The sequence below is a fragment of the Protomyctophum bolini genome (genome assembly GCF_963924005.1).
Source record: "Protomyctophum bolini genome assembly, chromosome: 22".
Lineage (NCBI taxonomy): Eukaryota > Metazoa > Chordata > Actinopteri > Myctophiformes > Myctophidae > Protomyctophum > Protomyctophum bolini.
Window position 1 is genome coordinate 27,304,435 of NC_137883.1, and position 15,638 is coordinate 27,320,072.

General features: G+C 44.6%; 1 protein-coding gene across 1 annotated transcript in view; it reads right to left on the reverse strand.

Moving 5' to 3' along the window:
- Window positions 1-15,638, reverse strand: part of palm2akap2 (PALM2 and AKAP2 fusion) — a 117,368-nt gene that overhangs the window by 45,970 nt on the left and 55,760 nt on the right. Inside the window, exons 5-9 of the mRNA XM_080756404.1 lie at window positions 14,434-14,548; window positions 13,880-13,901; window positions 12,098-12,241; window positions 9,124-9,966; window positions 1,437-1,522 (exon numbers count right to left, since the gene is read on the reverse strand). Coding sequence (XP_080612530.1) covers window positions 1,437-1,522; window positions 9,124-9,966; window positions 12,098-12,241; window positions 13,880-13,901; window positions 14,434-14,548 — 1,210 coding nt within the window. The remainder of the gene's footprint in view (window positions 1-1,436; window positions 1,523-9,123; window positions 9,967-12,097; window positions 12,242-13,879; window positions 13,902-14,433; window positions 14,549-15,638) is intronic.

A 15,638-nucleotide genomic window follows, 5' to 3' on the forward strand; every position in this document is an offset into this window, starting at 1 on the left:
ACTGTGTATCATCAAGGGTGCGATGCTTGGCATGAACTCAGTTGGATTGCCGGTTGTCCAAAGCTGACCGATATGGCCATCCTATACTAAAATTGCCTAACCCGTGGGTCGGCCACGTAACCGGGTCCGTGGGTGGCTCGGTGGATCGCGCCGCGACCCTTGGGGGCCAGAGCCCCCTGTGAAATGCACATATGGACGCAAATTCCCATGTCAAATACTCATACTGTATATGGAGTCAAATGGACATATTATGTAGATAAACATGCAATATAGAAGAACAGAAACAGTGTCAAATGCACATAATGGAGATTTTCAACTTGCACTGATGTCAAACAACTATATCACTATTCACTAGTAGCTTACTTTCGGAAAAGATCTAATTCTATTCATATAAATTCAAATGGGTTTTATTGGCATGAGAGAAATATACTTTTCATTGCCAGTCGGAGTGAATTAGCAACAAAAAGTATATACTTGGAGGGAGCGGAGAAGGGGGGAGACGTGTGAGAATTTTGGCTGGTTGAAGAACAAGCGAGCTGTGGCATTATACTGTCTAACATTATAATATTGAAAACAAATATAGCTAAGTTATCTTGTGTTTTGGGCAAACACAACTCTCTCAAACTCTTTTTCAGCTCACTGTGAGGTCAGTGACGAGCGTCAGCCGTTCAAAGCTGTGCATGGAAGCATTTATTTCCCCCCCCCCCAGAGCGGACTATAATAAACTCCAGAACCCTCCAGAACAATTACGTTCCGTGACAAACAGGAGCAATGGTACCCGCCACCACAATAAAGCAAGCAGCACCGCACCGACAATGAGCAATGTCTGATTAGGAGGAAACAGTGAGACCGAATGGCATTTCAGTCATGTCCCCAACGGATGTTACACAACACACACCCTTTATTCACTATGACCACACAGCTGTTATGTACTGTAGAGTAGACCTGCATTAGAGCACGCACACACACACACACACACACACACACACACACACACACACACACACACACACACACACACACACACACACACACACACAGTCTAGCCTAACTTGGACTCAGGGGGGTGGACGCCTCTGCCTTGCATAGTCCCCAGTGAATAGGCATTTTGCCCTTCACTGGTAACCCTATCTTGGAGTAATTTTAAATAAATTAAGGTATGGTGGGCTGGGCTTTTTACAAAAAAGCCCCCCTTTTAAATACTACACACATACATACATACATACATACATATCTACATGCATGCATTTCAGAAGTTTTAGCAGTTTTTAAGGACCCACTTTTAGGCCAGTGCACCAGAGCAAACTCTTGCCTTTTTTTAAACCCTACCCATTTTAACCAAATACATACACATACAGTACATGCATTCACTGACACACATGCGCACAAAACACACACACACACACACACACACACACACACACACACACACTCACCATGGCAGTGTGTGGATGTTTGACAGGAACGGTAGTTTGATGTCCATTCCCTGTAGTCATGGCAACCCTTGGTGTTTGTCTGTATCCTGTAACAGAAACAGATATCATCATTCTCATAATTGTCATGATGGATTCCATTTTGCACTATTATTAGCATCCTAATTGCTGTCACAATCAAAGCATTCTGATACCCACAAACTCACCCTCTCTCTCTCTCAGTGGTTCTCAAACGTTTGCCAAGGTCAAACATGTCAAGGTCAAATTTGTGTATTTGGCCACCCCCATCTGAATTTGTTTTGTACTAGGGAACAGATACAGAACAATGATGTCTCAAAAATGTTTTTTTGGGGGGGAAATAGCAGTTGTGTGCTTGTAGATTGACTCATTTCACACAGCCGATGTATATAATAGGGTTAAAGTAGTCAAAATGATTTTAATGATAAATTAACAATCTTTTCTGTGAACCCCATGGAACCCCCTTAAGGACCTGAGATTCTCTGCCAGCTCTCTTTCTTTCTCATTGTCACACTCTCTGTATCTCTCCCCCGGTGTATAAAATAAGGTTAAAGTGGTTAAACAGATATGTTATGCTATATTAGCTGGGGAACCCCAGGAACCTTCTCAAGGACCCCTGGGGGTCCTCGGACCTATCTTTGACTATATAGAAGTGTCTATTTCTATTTGTACGTCTCTAAAGGTTTGGATGAATTGAACATGGTGGACCCTCTTGTAAACAAGTGTAATGTATGTTTGTATTGAGTTTGTGCTTGAAATGTACCGTAATTCTGCAAACTGTTAATAAATATTTCAATCAATCAATAAAAAAACTTGGAGTACCACTGATGAAATATTGTCAACCAGCAGCGCACATCATGTTTAGAAGCGGTATATTGCAGTGTGTGTGTGCCTGCACTTACACACAGTTGGCTATACTGTAAATACACAGATTACACACATGTAATCTGTTCTGTGATGATTAACCTTGTACTATGAACAACTGAGAAATAGATCTTGTTCCACAGCCATATTGACATACTGTAGTTGACAGTTCCAATGAATGATACTAATTAAGGTTCTTCTGGCATGGGATTGGCTAATCTTGGTATACTGAGGATCTTTGATCACTACTTCCTGTACCATTTGATATCTACTTCCTGTGTGTTTTTTAACCATTCATGCATGCGTGTCTGCTGTCTATTGTCTTAGAAATACTAGACAGGTATGCTTAGTTTTCCTCAGACTTCACCATGTGTCGTGCAAAAGTTGCTAAAATAGCCGATCTACAAGCTCACAGCACCTCACAAAGATGTTTTCTTTTTAATTGGATTTCTGCCTATAAAAACAGGGAGAGCAGGTAATGTCTGTCTGTGGGTTTTCTAAATATATAACCAATGATCAAAAGTCTTAACAAGCATGTGTGACATCATTCTACACTGGATCCATTGAAAGTTTATAGTAATAACTGTACTACTGTAATCTCATCAGCCATCATCCCCATTGACTGTCTCTTAGTCCTGCAGGAGACAGTGGGGGCATGCCACTTGGACTCCTTTCGCCAACCCCACCTTGGGTATGGGCACTGATGACACGGAGGAGAGAACACGCCCCCCAGCGGGAATCGAACCCAGGACCTTCTAGCTGTGAGGCGACAGCACTATCGGACTGTGCCACCGTTCCCCCGGTCAAGTTCAACTTAGCTCACAGTAATGATATGTTGTTATTGTTGTGTGTTTTGTTTTCTTTATCAGTTAAATTAAATTGGCTATTTTGTCAAAATGTATGAATTCTCTATTTTGAAATCTGTGGACCACGATGAGATCTCAAGGGGTTATTTACAATAAAGAATTTAAAATATAATTATGATAATGACTATACTACTAATAATGATAGGCCTACACTTATGTACACGTATGTACCGGTATGCCTACCGGCATGTGCACTTAAGCCCCTCCAACTGATCCAAAATGCCGCAGCTCGCTTGGTCTTCAACCAGCCAAAATTCTCACACGTCTCCCCCCCTTCTCCGCTCCCTCCATTGGCTCCCGGTCGCTGCCTGCACAGAATACAAAACTCTGATGCTGGCATTCAAAGCAACCAAAGGCATAGCCCCCCATATCTCACAAGTATGATCGTACCCTACAAACCCTCCCGCTCACTCAGATCAGCCAACACAGGGAAGCTGGAGGTACCTTCACTAAAAACACCGGGACAACGCTCCACACGTCCCAAACTCTCCAAAACTATGGAATGCACTTCCCATCACAGTCAGAACTGCAGCCTCACTCCCAATCTTCCGCCGTAGTCTGAAAACCCACCTCTTCAGACTCCAACATGGCCCGTAGCACTTGCCCTAGCCTAGCATTTTAGACAGACTTATATCTCGTTATGTAGACAGCACTAGAATTGCATTTCATGTAGTCATAGCACTTTATAGTACACATGTATGTTGTATAATATATTATAGTATGTATAGTTGACATAGATACTCCACTGTTACGTTCTTAGCTTATACACGATTCATGATAACTACTTTTTATTATGTGATGTATGACATGCTTTGTTTTTGCTTAAATGTAATCAAGAGCTGGATCAAGAGCGTCTGCTAAATGCCTAAATTGTAAATTGTCGTAGCGGTTCATTTTGTGAAGAAATGCGTCAGGTTCTCCTATAGACTGTGGAACCATTGGCACACTTGCATGTTCAAAACTGAACATGGTGGAACTCTTTTTATTGTATATTTATTTCTCTATTATTTTATTTATTTATGATGTATTTTCCCCTGAGTCTGAAATAAAGATTGAATTTAATTGAATTGCTACTTTCAATGTGCACTACCATTATGTGACACATTGGGAGCTTGTAGAGCTGCTACTTTCAATGTGCAACACCATTACTAACGAATAGAATATGCACATCACTTAGTTGAGGTGCTGGGTTGGAAAGTGACATAAGAAAAATAATAAGCCCGAACACTACTCTGCTCCAATGTAATTTATAGCCAAGGCTCTTCATTAGGTTAAACCCAAAATACATTGGGGCAGATGAGTGTGCAGGGTTATTCTTTTTCTTACAACACATGACATACAAAATGAGTGGTTAAATAAATGACAGTTTGTTCTTCACCATTCGTCTGTTAAAACTACGGATAATGCAAATGATGTTAATGGTGATGATAAGTTAACATTCCTGATCCAGTTGCTATTCTAGAATGTCAGTGGATTAAACCTCCTGGCTGGAACTCACTGTAGAGAAGGTGAGACCGAAGGCCTGAAGGAAGGTTCTCGGCAGTGTCTTGTTAGTGGCAGAGGGTCAGGAATGGATGCAATGAGACGAGCTGTGTGGGATTCACCGCCAAGCAGCCAATCGAGAAGTAGGGGAATGTTAAAGAGGACAGAGAGAAAGAATCACAAGCAAGAGACGGCCAGCAGGGGGCACTGTCGAAACTCAGCTTTATTGACCAGAGAGAGAGAGAGAGAGAGAGAGGGAGCGTGTGACAGGTGAGTTTGAAAGTACAGTCTGTGAGTTATCATTCATAATCATAAAAAGGTAGAGAGAAAACACAGCGAGTTGTTGAACAATAGAAAATGGCTCTGTTTTTTTTTGTTTTTTGTTTTAATCATCCATAGAGCTGGGAGGGTAGGCAGGCAGAAAGGAGAGAGAGAGAGAGAGACACCTAGAGCCTCTGAAGGGCAGGCATGGCAGTGGGGCTGTTAACACTGGTCAACAAGTCTGTTGGTCGCCTACAGCTCCTTGTGTTGAAACGTACAAAATAAAACACACATACACGCATTGCCTTGAAGGGCCACTTCACCCCTTTTGCAACCAGATCTTATTTTGTTTGGGAGACAAGAAACACTTTCCTGGGATTTTCTTTATGTGTGTAATATGTGTTTTTAGATATTTTTAGTATTTCAAAGTGCCAGTGATGATATGTCATGGACACTGGTCTCACTTCCTTCCTAGATTACATGTTGTCTCAGTAAGACAGACCCCCCCCCCCCCCCCTCTCCACAAGGTGGGATGAGTGCAGCCATATCCAGCAAAGCATTATGGTCATTAGTAGTAATCCAGCAGTGAGACCAGTGTGACAGTGTCCATGACATCACAGACACTTTGACCCAGGAAAGTGTTTCTTTGTCTCCCAAACATCGTTAAAATAAGATGTGGTTGCAAAAGGGGTGAAGTGGCCCTTTGAACAGGGAAACAGGTACAGTACACGACACCCCATCTGCTGCTGTCTGAGCCTGGGGTTGAGGCCGTCATTGTGACTGTCTGTGTTGTATTGTATTGTAGTGGTTCCCAAACTTTTTTTCTTCTTTTTTCTTTCAAGGACCCCCACAACTCTGAGAGTGTACAGATGGAACCATCTTCCATCTGTACACTCTCAGAGTTACGGACCTGTGAAGGGTCCATTTGGAATGCCCTCGAGGGTCCCTGGACCCCACTCGGAGAACCACTGTTGCATTTGCACCTCAGTGTGCAGCTACAGTTTTTAGGCTGCGTGTCGGAAGTTGTGCTTTGCCACACATGAACACTACACTACCCATGATGCACATCCCCATGCTACCTGATCAATCATCTAAACCAATAATCATGCAAATGATTAATCCGGGCAGTCATTGAGGAGAACAAGCTGCATTCAATTTGAAGATTCTGCTGCGTTTTTTGAACACAATAAAAAGGTCCACGTTTGTCTATATACTCTCCCCCTCTTTGCAACGTTTTATAAAATCTTCATTATTGTATCCTCTGGCTTCTGTTTTGTAAATCTTCATTATGATAGTCTCTCTCTTTAATTATAATCTTTTCATTCTTCATTGTGATTTCTTTATGGCTCCTCAGTTTACAGACATTAGTGTTCAAAGATGGAGGTGGTGGTGGTGGGGGGGGGGGGGGGGTAACGGAGAGGAGGAAAGGGTTAATGGGGAGATTTCACACGGCAAAGCGTTGACGTTAGCCAATGAAAAATAGTCCCAGTCATACAGTTATCATATATGGCATCAGAATGACATCATAACAATGTCTAATAATGTCCATAATATAATTTCTACTTTGCTATAATATAGATGTGGAAAATAAAATCATTACTAAATAGAATATAGTGTATTTACATTCATTATCTATCTATACAGGACCCCTAGACCCCTGGCCCCCTATTGGCCAATAAAGTAAGGTCTTGACTGACAAAAACCGGCCAATCACATTAAAGCGTGTACAGCTTGTGGCCAGTCTACAACTCTTAAACTGACCAATCCAAGAGGTGCGATTGTGTCGCTGTGCAGAAACCCATATTAGGAAATATGTATGCTACATATGGGGTTGGTTGGTTTTTATTCTTTTTTTTGTTCTTTGCTCTTTATTTTGTGTTTTAAAGGATTTTTGCTGCCTTTGTGGTTCGACCATCTTCTCAGCTGCAGTCAATGTGACATATTGACGAGGCAAGTCATCGACTAGAAACAACGGCTAAAGTGTCTACACATCGTCTCGTATCCATCGTCATGCAGCATGGATACAGGTATCAGAATATTAACACATGATTTGATGCTGGTAATCCAGACCTCATGACTCGTAGCACCGCGTGTCACTAGGATGTAAACCAGGGGGCGTGGCCCGTAACCATAGCCACAGCTGGCAGTGTTTCTGTCTCTTTGATTGGATAAAAGGCCGTTCACACCAAGCGCGATAACTACTGTATGGCTATAACGATAATTAATGCGAGCGCCCACACCGATGAACGACAATGTTCCGTAAACGTGCTGTGCAGAGGGAGAGAGGTAGAGAGATATCCCCCTTCTGTGGTGCTGAAAAACTATGGATGATCTATCTCTGATTATTAATTACAAGGAGGCGAGATAGTACTAGTAGCCTACCTGAGGTAATGGCATGTGTAGCCTTATCTCCGTAATTAACACAGCTTTCATAGGGTGAGTGAGATCGCTTGCATCCCAGATGTCCTTCTGATGGATTTTGATGGGCTGTCAAGGTTTATATCATTCATAGAAAATGCTCGGAAAGTGGTCCAAACTATATTGTTTACGACCACTTCGGTTAGAATGATTTATTTTTTTAAACTACATAGTTATCGTGCTTGGTGTGAACGGCACTTAAGAGTTTTAATGACGTTTATTCAAAAGACTATGGCCAGTTTCACAAATGCGGATTAAGTCGATTCCTTCCACTGAAACTTCCTTCCAATATGGATTAACAGATCTCTGCTGGTCCTAGACCAGCCATAACCCTAATGCGTCGTCGGTATCAATCCAGGCTTTGTTCTCTGCTGGTCCTAGACCAGCCATAACCCTAATGCGTCGTCGGTATCAATCCAAGGCTTTGTTTTTTCACAGTTTCCAATGTGGACGTACTAATGCTGCCGTTAGCTTCCCGTGGTTCCTATATGGTCTCTAAAACAGCTGGGCAGATTCTCATTGGTTGTTCGAGGTTTTTCTGTAAAGATCTCGTTGGCTGCTGAGTTAGGAAGTGTAACTATAATAGAAGGAAGTGACCTCAGCAGTGGAACAGCTGGAGCCGATAGACAGAATATACACCAGAAAGAGAGAGAGAGAGAGAGAGAGAGAGAGAGAGAGAGAGAGAGATAGAGAGAGAGAGAGAGAGATGAACAAAGAGAAGTTCTATTACTGCTAAGTAGTGTGAAAAAAGTCTCCTATGGCAACAGATGTGTCATTCGTTCAAAAGCCTGTTCATTCAATTTAAAAAAAAAAAGAAAAAATATTCAAATGAACAGAGAAAAGAAAGAAACCTTAAAAACATCCAGAACAGCATTTCAAACTGAAATAAGTACATCTAATAATAATAATAATAACAATCCTAATCATCTCTATTCAATTTTGACTATTGATGTGGAAGTAATAGGCACATAAAGAAAACAAGGCCTCTCCACCCTGGCAACAGAGTCCATGTGACTGGGTGGTGTGTGTGTGTGTGTGTGTGTGTGTGTGGGCGCGCGCGGGCGTGTGTGTCCTTGTGTCCATGTATGTATCTGTGTGTGTGTGTGTGTGTGTGTGTGTGTGTTAAGAGATGTTGCAGTCGGAGGCGTATGGATAATATATAATTCTCTCTTTTTTTTCTGCCCTGGGCTACTCAATTACATGAGTATGGTGTTAATTTAACTCAACACACTCGCAGCGTTAAATTAACAGTGACGACTTTAAGTGATTTAATGCTGATTGTCCTTACAGTCATACTGTGTACCTATAACTCCTACTTGTAGGTTACGTAGTGATTGATGGTCTTTAATACAGCTGCTTATATAATACTCTGGTTACACAATAAAGTCCTCAGTGTTAATTTGACTGTGAGAGTGCATTTTACTGTGTGGCACTCACTCGTGATGCCTCCATTTTGAGCCAGAGACGAAAGAGAGGAGAGACAAGAGTAATGTTGATATTTCTCTGTGTTGTGTGAGTGAGTGTGTGTGTGTGTGGCGTGCGTGTGTGTGTGTGTGTGTGTGTGTGTGTGTGTGTGTGTGTGTGTGTGTGCGCGCCAGCCAATCAAGTCCAGGAAGAAGAGCGTGAGGATGAGGAGAAGGAGGAGGAAGAGGGAAGGTGGGGGGTGCTTCTGTTAGTAACCATCCAGAAAGAGTAGGATAAGAGAGGAAGAGGTGGTTGGTGGGTAAGAAGATTGAGTCACATGAGGACGCAGCACTGACAGCGTTTCCTCTTGTCTATACCTGTCGCGGCGGTGAGGCCAGGCGGGAGGAGGGCCGGGTGGTCGGTGGCCGGGTTGTCGGAGGGGATGGCGGGGGGCGAGGAGCCGCTGTCGGGCTCGCGAGCGTCCGACGACAGTTCCGTGCTGACGGCGTCCGACGTGGCCGGCCGCCCGGACACCAGGTCGGCCGCCGTGCCGTCGACCAGCGACTGGTCGGTGACCGTCTTCTCCCGCAGAGACTTCTCGTCGTCGTCGTCGATCAGGACCACCTCGGCCTTCACGGCGCCGTCGAAGCCCAGCAGCCGCCGGCTCTCGCTGGCGTCCTCCACGTCCTGGTAGCCCAGGAACACCATGGTGACCGGGCGCTCGGCGCTGGCCTGGGGCGGGCCGGCCAGCTCGGGGCCCGGCGCGGCGGCGGCGCGGGGCTGGCTGGTGACGGGGGCAGAGGACGGGGGCATCATGCCCAGCTGGGGGTCCCTCTGGACGCTCACCGGCGGGGCGGGCGGGCTGTGCGGCACAGACGGCGGGGCGCAGGAGGGCGGGGAGAGGTCGTCGATGTCCAGCGGCGACACGTACGGCTTCTGGGGCGGGGCGGTCGTCACCGTAACCTGGCTCCTCCCACCGCCGACGGGGTTGGCCGCCCGCTGGATCAGCTGGTCGACCTGGGCGGAGCTCCAGCCGTTCTCCGTGGCGGCGGTGGCCACGGTGCCCGAGGCGACCACCTCGTACACCACCTTCTTGCCGTCGTCGTAGACCTTGACGCCGCGCGTGGCCGCGTCCAGCGGGTTCACGCGGTTGGCCGACAGGATGCGCTGCTCTCCCGTCCGCGGGTCCTGCTGCACGTTGATCTCCATCGCAAACATCGCTGTTACGGAGGGGGGGGGGGGGGGGAAGTGAAGGGGGGAGTGAAGGGAGGTGTGTCAGGAGGAGGTTCAGGGTTCAGGAAGGACAAGCAGAGGATGAGGGACACAGCACACGTCACATGAAGGAAGGACAAGCAGAGGATGGGGGACACAGCACACGTCACAGTGAGGATGGGGGACACAGCACACGTCACAGTGAGGATGGGGGACACAGCACACGTCACACGCACAAAACAGTGATTCTCAACCGTTAATCTTTTTTGGGGGGCCTCCATTTGATACCTCCTTTTTTCATCTCTGGGCCCCAATTTACGGTATAAAAATCTTCCGTGTTATATCTGAGAGTTACAGTCAGACCCATAAAGGATCCTGCCTTTTCGGAAACAGTGATATAATTATTATCCAGAATCATTTCCATTAAGCGGTAGTTTTTGTTTTAGTGGAATGTCTGACTTGGATCTTATCAGAACATTGTGCACAATCACTTGAATTCATTATATTATATATCATAATATTTGTCCCATTTATTTTAACCGGTTAATTTATAACACCAGGTGGGTGGGGGTTGTCACATAAGACTGCACTGAATGAAACAATGTTTATCCATCTGAGGAGGAGGAAGAAGAGTTATGAATCACAGAAGGGCACAATGTTGTTACATCAGACTGTAGCAAACAGACAAAATATGATTTTATTTTAAACATGAACACTCAAGGAATAAACCATTTAGTAGTTTTCTGCTTGACAACTAACTTACTGTGCCTGGCACCATTTCTCAACTGTTGACTGGTGTCAACTATGATATAAATAATGATACCAAACTGTTTTCCACAAATTCTTCGTCCCCCTACTGTATGTTTGGTGTGTGTGTGTGTGTGTGTGTGTGTGTGTGTGTGTGTTGCATGTGTCTGTTTATGTTAAGGAAAACAGAGATATTTTTGCTGATCCTACTCTAAATACACACACACACACACACACACACGCACACATGCTCGCACGCGCAAATCATATAATCATATGTCTAAAAAGCAAATAATGTGTCACTGCAAAATTGTGGAAAAAATGTAATTACAAAAAAAAAAAGTTACCGGTAGGTAAACTAATCTACTGATCTAGCTCATTTAAAATACCATATGCATAATTCATACAGTAGAGCCTTTGGGCTGCTGTGTGGAGTGGAGACGGTCCACATGGCCACTGGAACTCCGCGACACCCCAAAGACACAACTTCTTATTTTGAGTGCATTTAAAAAGATAAAAGATTGATTGTGTATACAAAAAGAAAAAAACAGTTACAGTACATGTAAACACTAAACAGCGTAATGTAATTTGAGAGCGGTGTCCAAATTGAGGTGGTATGATTACCCATGAATACGAGTTTTAAGTTTAAATGTAATATTAATAGTACTGCAATTGGCTGTTTTTTAAAAAGCAAACAATTTAAAAGGTATGCAGTCTGCCCTTTCATCTTTAGATGTGAAATGTGTGAACGACCCAAAATGTCAGTCTAACTCAGCTAAATAATAATAATAATAATAATAATTTGATAAAGTCATTGAACGATTTACACTATGTAAGCTAAACAATGGCTAAGCACAGGATGTCCAGTAATACCCTTCCTGTTTACTGTCCAAACAATACCTACTTCTACTTCTAATTATATCTATCCATATATCTATGACAATACTAACAGTACAACTACAAATACTAACAGATATCAAATCTACTATTCTACGATTGATAATACTACTACTACTATTATTACTACTTCTAATATCTACATTCTATTACTTCTGCCACTAATGCAATGCTATTTGCTGCTACTACAACAACTAGAGCTTGTGTGTGTGTGTGTGTGTGTGTGTGTGTGTGTGTGCGTTGTTCGAGCATCCATGCCTGCAGTACATGTGTGCTCGCACATGTGTGCACACATGTGCCTATCTCTCCATGTCTGTCTATGTGTGAGTGCGAGTGTGTGTGTGTGTGTGTGTGTGTGTGTGTACTGTATCTCTGTAATACCGGTCTATATAATCTATCTTGGCTGTAACCCAAAACCATCCTCCTCCTCCCCCCCCGCCCCCCATCCTCTGCCCATACACACACACCCCCCACCCCCCCACACACCCTTCTTACCAGGTCGTGATGTGGCGTTTTCCCCAGAGGGTGGTCCGGGTCTTGGTGTGGCGTGCTCCCCAGAGGCTGGTCCGCTGACCTGGGGCTGACTGCTTAGGACTGGGTGGTCTGGGTGTGTGTGGGACATGCGGCCGCCAGCATCCACTGACCAGCAGCACAGGAGGGGAAATGACCGTCAGTCCACACACACACACACACACACACACACACACACACACACACACACACACACACACACACACATGGCTCATACCCTAACAAAAGCACGTGAAATACACAGGCAGTGGTGCACACACACACAAACTGAGCATGCACGCACACACACACACACACACACACACACACACACACACAGAGCACACCCATAGACTCAGTGGCCACACCTCTGCGTGACACCCCACCCCCCCCCCCCCCCCCCCCACACACACACACACACACACACACACACTCTTTTTCTGTCCCCTCACTTGTCCCTAAACCCCCCTACTAGCAGTGCTTATGCAGCAGAAGTGTGTGTGTGTGTGTGTGTGTGTGTGTGTGTGTGTGTGTGATTTAGCAAGAACAAAGCGTTTGGAGCTGTATTTCTGGTGAATAGAGGGGATCAGTACAGGCTGCAGAGTCATGACCTTGTGTGTGTGTGTGTGTGTGTGTGTGTGTGGGCACGCGCATGTGCGTGCTCTTGCGCATGTGCAATTTGCAGTTTTTGGATGCAAACCCTGGCCTGTGTCCTCCTGCCTCAGCGAGTCTATTATCCACACAAACCCAGATCTGGAAACCAGCTCAGCGGACAGCAATAATCATATCCTCCATTTTTTATTTGTTTAGCTTTTTACCGCTTTTTTCCCCCTCCCCAATTGAAGCTTTATGCCAATTATATCCTCCCCACACACACACACACACACACATCACAGTGACTCAACCTGCCAGCCCCCACCGGGAGGATTCGTCCTACTCCTCCCGCCCTACACTCCCTGCTGACAGGTGGCGCCCCAGCCGGGCCAGCCCACAGGATGACACGCGGTGACAATTATCACACCCCCGTCCCCCGGTCCCACTTTCCCTTCCCCCGAAAACACTCGCCAGTTGTATAGATCAGTGGTTTTCAACCCTTTTCATAACGAGGTCATTTGAGCTGGACCGCCATTGATGATGACATTTAGCCTCTCAGACCCAGAACTCATTTTGTTGAGCAAAAATAACAATTCTTCTACATTCTCTAATTGTGTAGACTTCTTTCAAATTACCGGTAAGTAACACAAGATGTTTAACAGTAATTTAACTCTTAAGAGCGGAAATTAAACCAAATGGAGCCGTAAGGGTCCTTTTGGTCTCATTTTATGCTCTCAAGAGTTAAAGATCTATATTTACAAAGTTTGGTTACAAACTCTCCATTTATAGCTGGGGACCACCTGGAATCCCCTCGAGGACAACTGGTGGTCCCGGTCGGACCACTGCTTGAGAACCACTGGTATAGATAAATGCTGGACAAAGCCGGACGCACCGAGGTGTATTCCAACCCCCAGACTCAGTGTTGGTGGGCAGCTACAAACAGTACATTACCACCGCGCCACCAGAGCGCCTGCTTCCCTTGACAATGAACACAAACAATGCAAACACGACAACAGGCATGCACTACAACCGCTCGAACACAACACCGAGTTAACCAAAATGAACCCAAGGGTGTCCCTATATTATTGTGGGGCAAACTTTCAGAGAAAATAGACGACCTAAGAATAACAGGTGCACAGTAACTAGTACTGCTGAGTGAGTGGGAGGTCTTACCTCCACCTGTAATCATCAGACTCTGTAGGAGACAGAAGAGAAACAGTGTCACCATGCTGCTACCTAGTGGATTATCACCGCATTCATTCAATTCACATTAAATTCATACATTATGATGACAAAATGAAATGTATACAAAAGTATTATCCTTGGGAGTGAAAGAAAATCAGAATGCATTTTTATTATGTTGTATGTTTTTATATTTGTAATTTATTAAAAAACAATATTGAGGAAACGATAAAGGAACAAGAATGACTCAGTCACGGCCAGGTGCAGAAAGCTGAACTAACTATCTATAATCAGTGTGTGTGCCGCAGCCTCAGCTCACAGGTTCACGCTGTGCCGTTCAGACTATGGGTTTTATGCCGTTCAGACTATGGGTTTTATGGGTAAGTCTCCCATTGGCTTAGTGGCAGCCTCTGCCTCAGCTCATGGCTTCACGCTGCGGCGTTCAGACTATGGGTTTTATGCCATTCAGACTATGGGTTTTATGGGAACATGGAAACCAAACCAAACCAAACCTATGGATGGTGACACCACTAGATGGTTTGTACCTTCTGTAGGTCTTCTATAGAGCGCTCCGTCTCTCGCAGACGTTCCCGTAGAACCTGCTCCTTAGCAGAGATCTGGGACTCTTCACTCTCCAGCGTAACAATCTCTGACTCGAGCCTGGAAGAAAGATAAGACAAAACAAGAGGAGGGTCAAATGAGATGAAATGAGAATAGGTGAGATTAGAGATGACACCCGTGTTAAGTGGACAGATGGTGGGCCGCAAATAATTTTTCGAATGATCCAGAAGAGGTTGAGAACCACTGGATTAGATTTGACTAGAGATGCAATGAAATCAGATATTAAATGAGATATGGGATGAGATGAGATTAGATTACTACTGTAAGGCCCAGTGCCTCTCGAGCTGCAGTACTTACTTTTGCTGGGACTTGGAGCCATGCCGTAAAAACTGCAGTCATAACTGGGGCATGTACTTTTTAAATAACCATAACTTGCACAATTCTCAACCGATTTTCAAACGGTTTGGTTTGTTATAAACGTCAGAGACGTCCGCATACTCATATTATTTACTATGACGTTCATATAAAAAACAACATTAAGCAGATAACCATCCTGAATCATAGAAATGTTGATAACGTTTGTAACAAACCAAACCGCTTGTAAATCCGTCAAATGTTGAGCGAGTAGTTTATTTTTGTTCGAGCTGATCACCATGGCTACCACAGAACGTACTGCACTGTAGGACGGCAGCAAGATGGCCGCCGGTGAACTACGTCGGAGACTCCGCCTTGAGCCATCTAGCCTTTAGTTTATATACTGTATACTTTAGGGTGGTCCTTCAGATTGGTGCAGAAAATGATCCTCACAATCAAATTCTTTTTTTCCAAAGCAGTGCAGGGGCGTAGGTTTGTTAGAGGCCATTCCCACTGGAACTACCTTTCTAATATGTCCCCAGACATGTCAGTATAGGCAGAGATCTCAGACATGTCAGTATAGGCAGAGATCTCAGACATGTCAGTATAGGCAGAGATCTCAGACATGTCAGTATAGGCAGAGATCTCAGACATGTCAGTATAGGCAGAGATCTCAGACATGTCAGTATAGGCAGAGATCTCAGACTGTCTGCTGCCTACGTGAGGCTGCATACTGTACAGTATACTGCAAGTATGATTTCAACGACAAAAAATGTACTGTAACTATGCACCTGCACAACAGCCCACACTCACACACATCACATGCATCTGACAT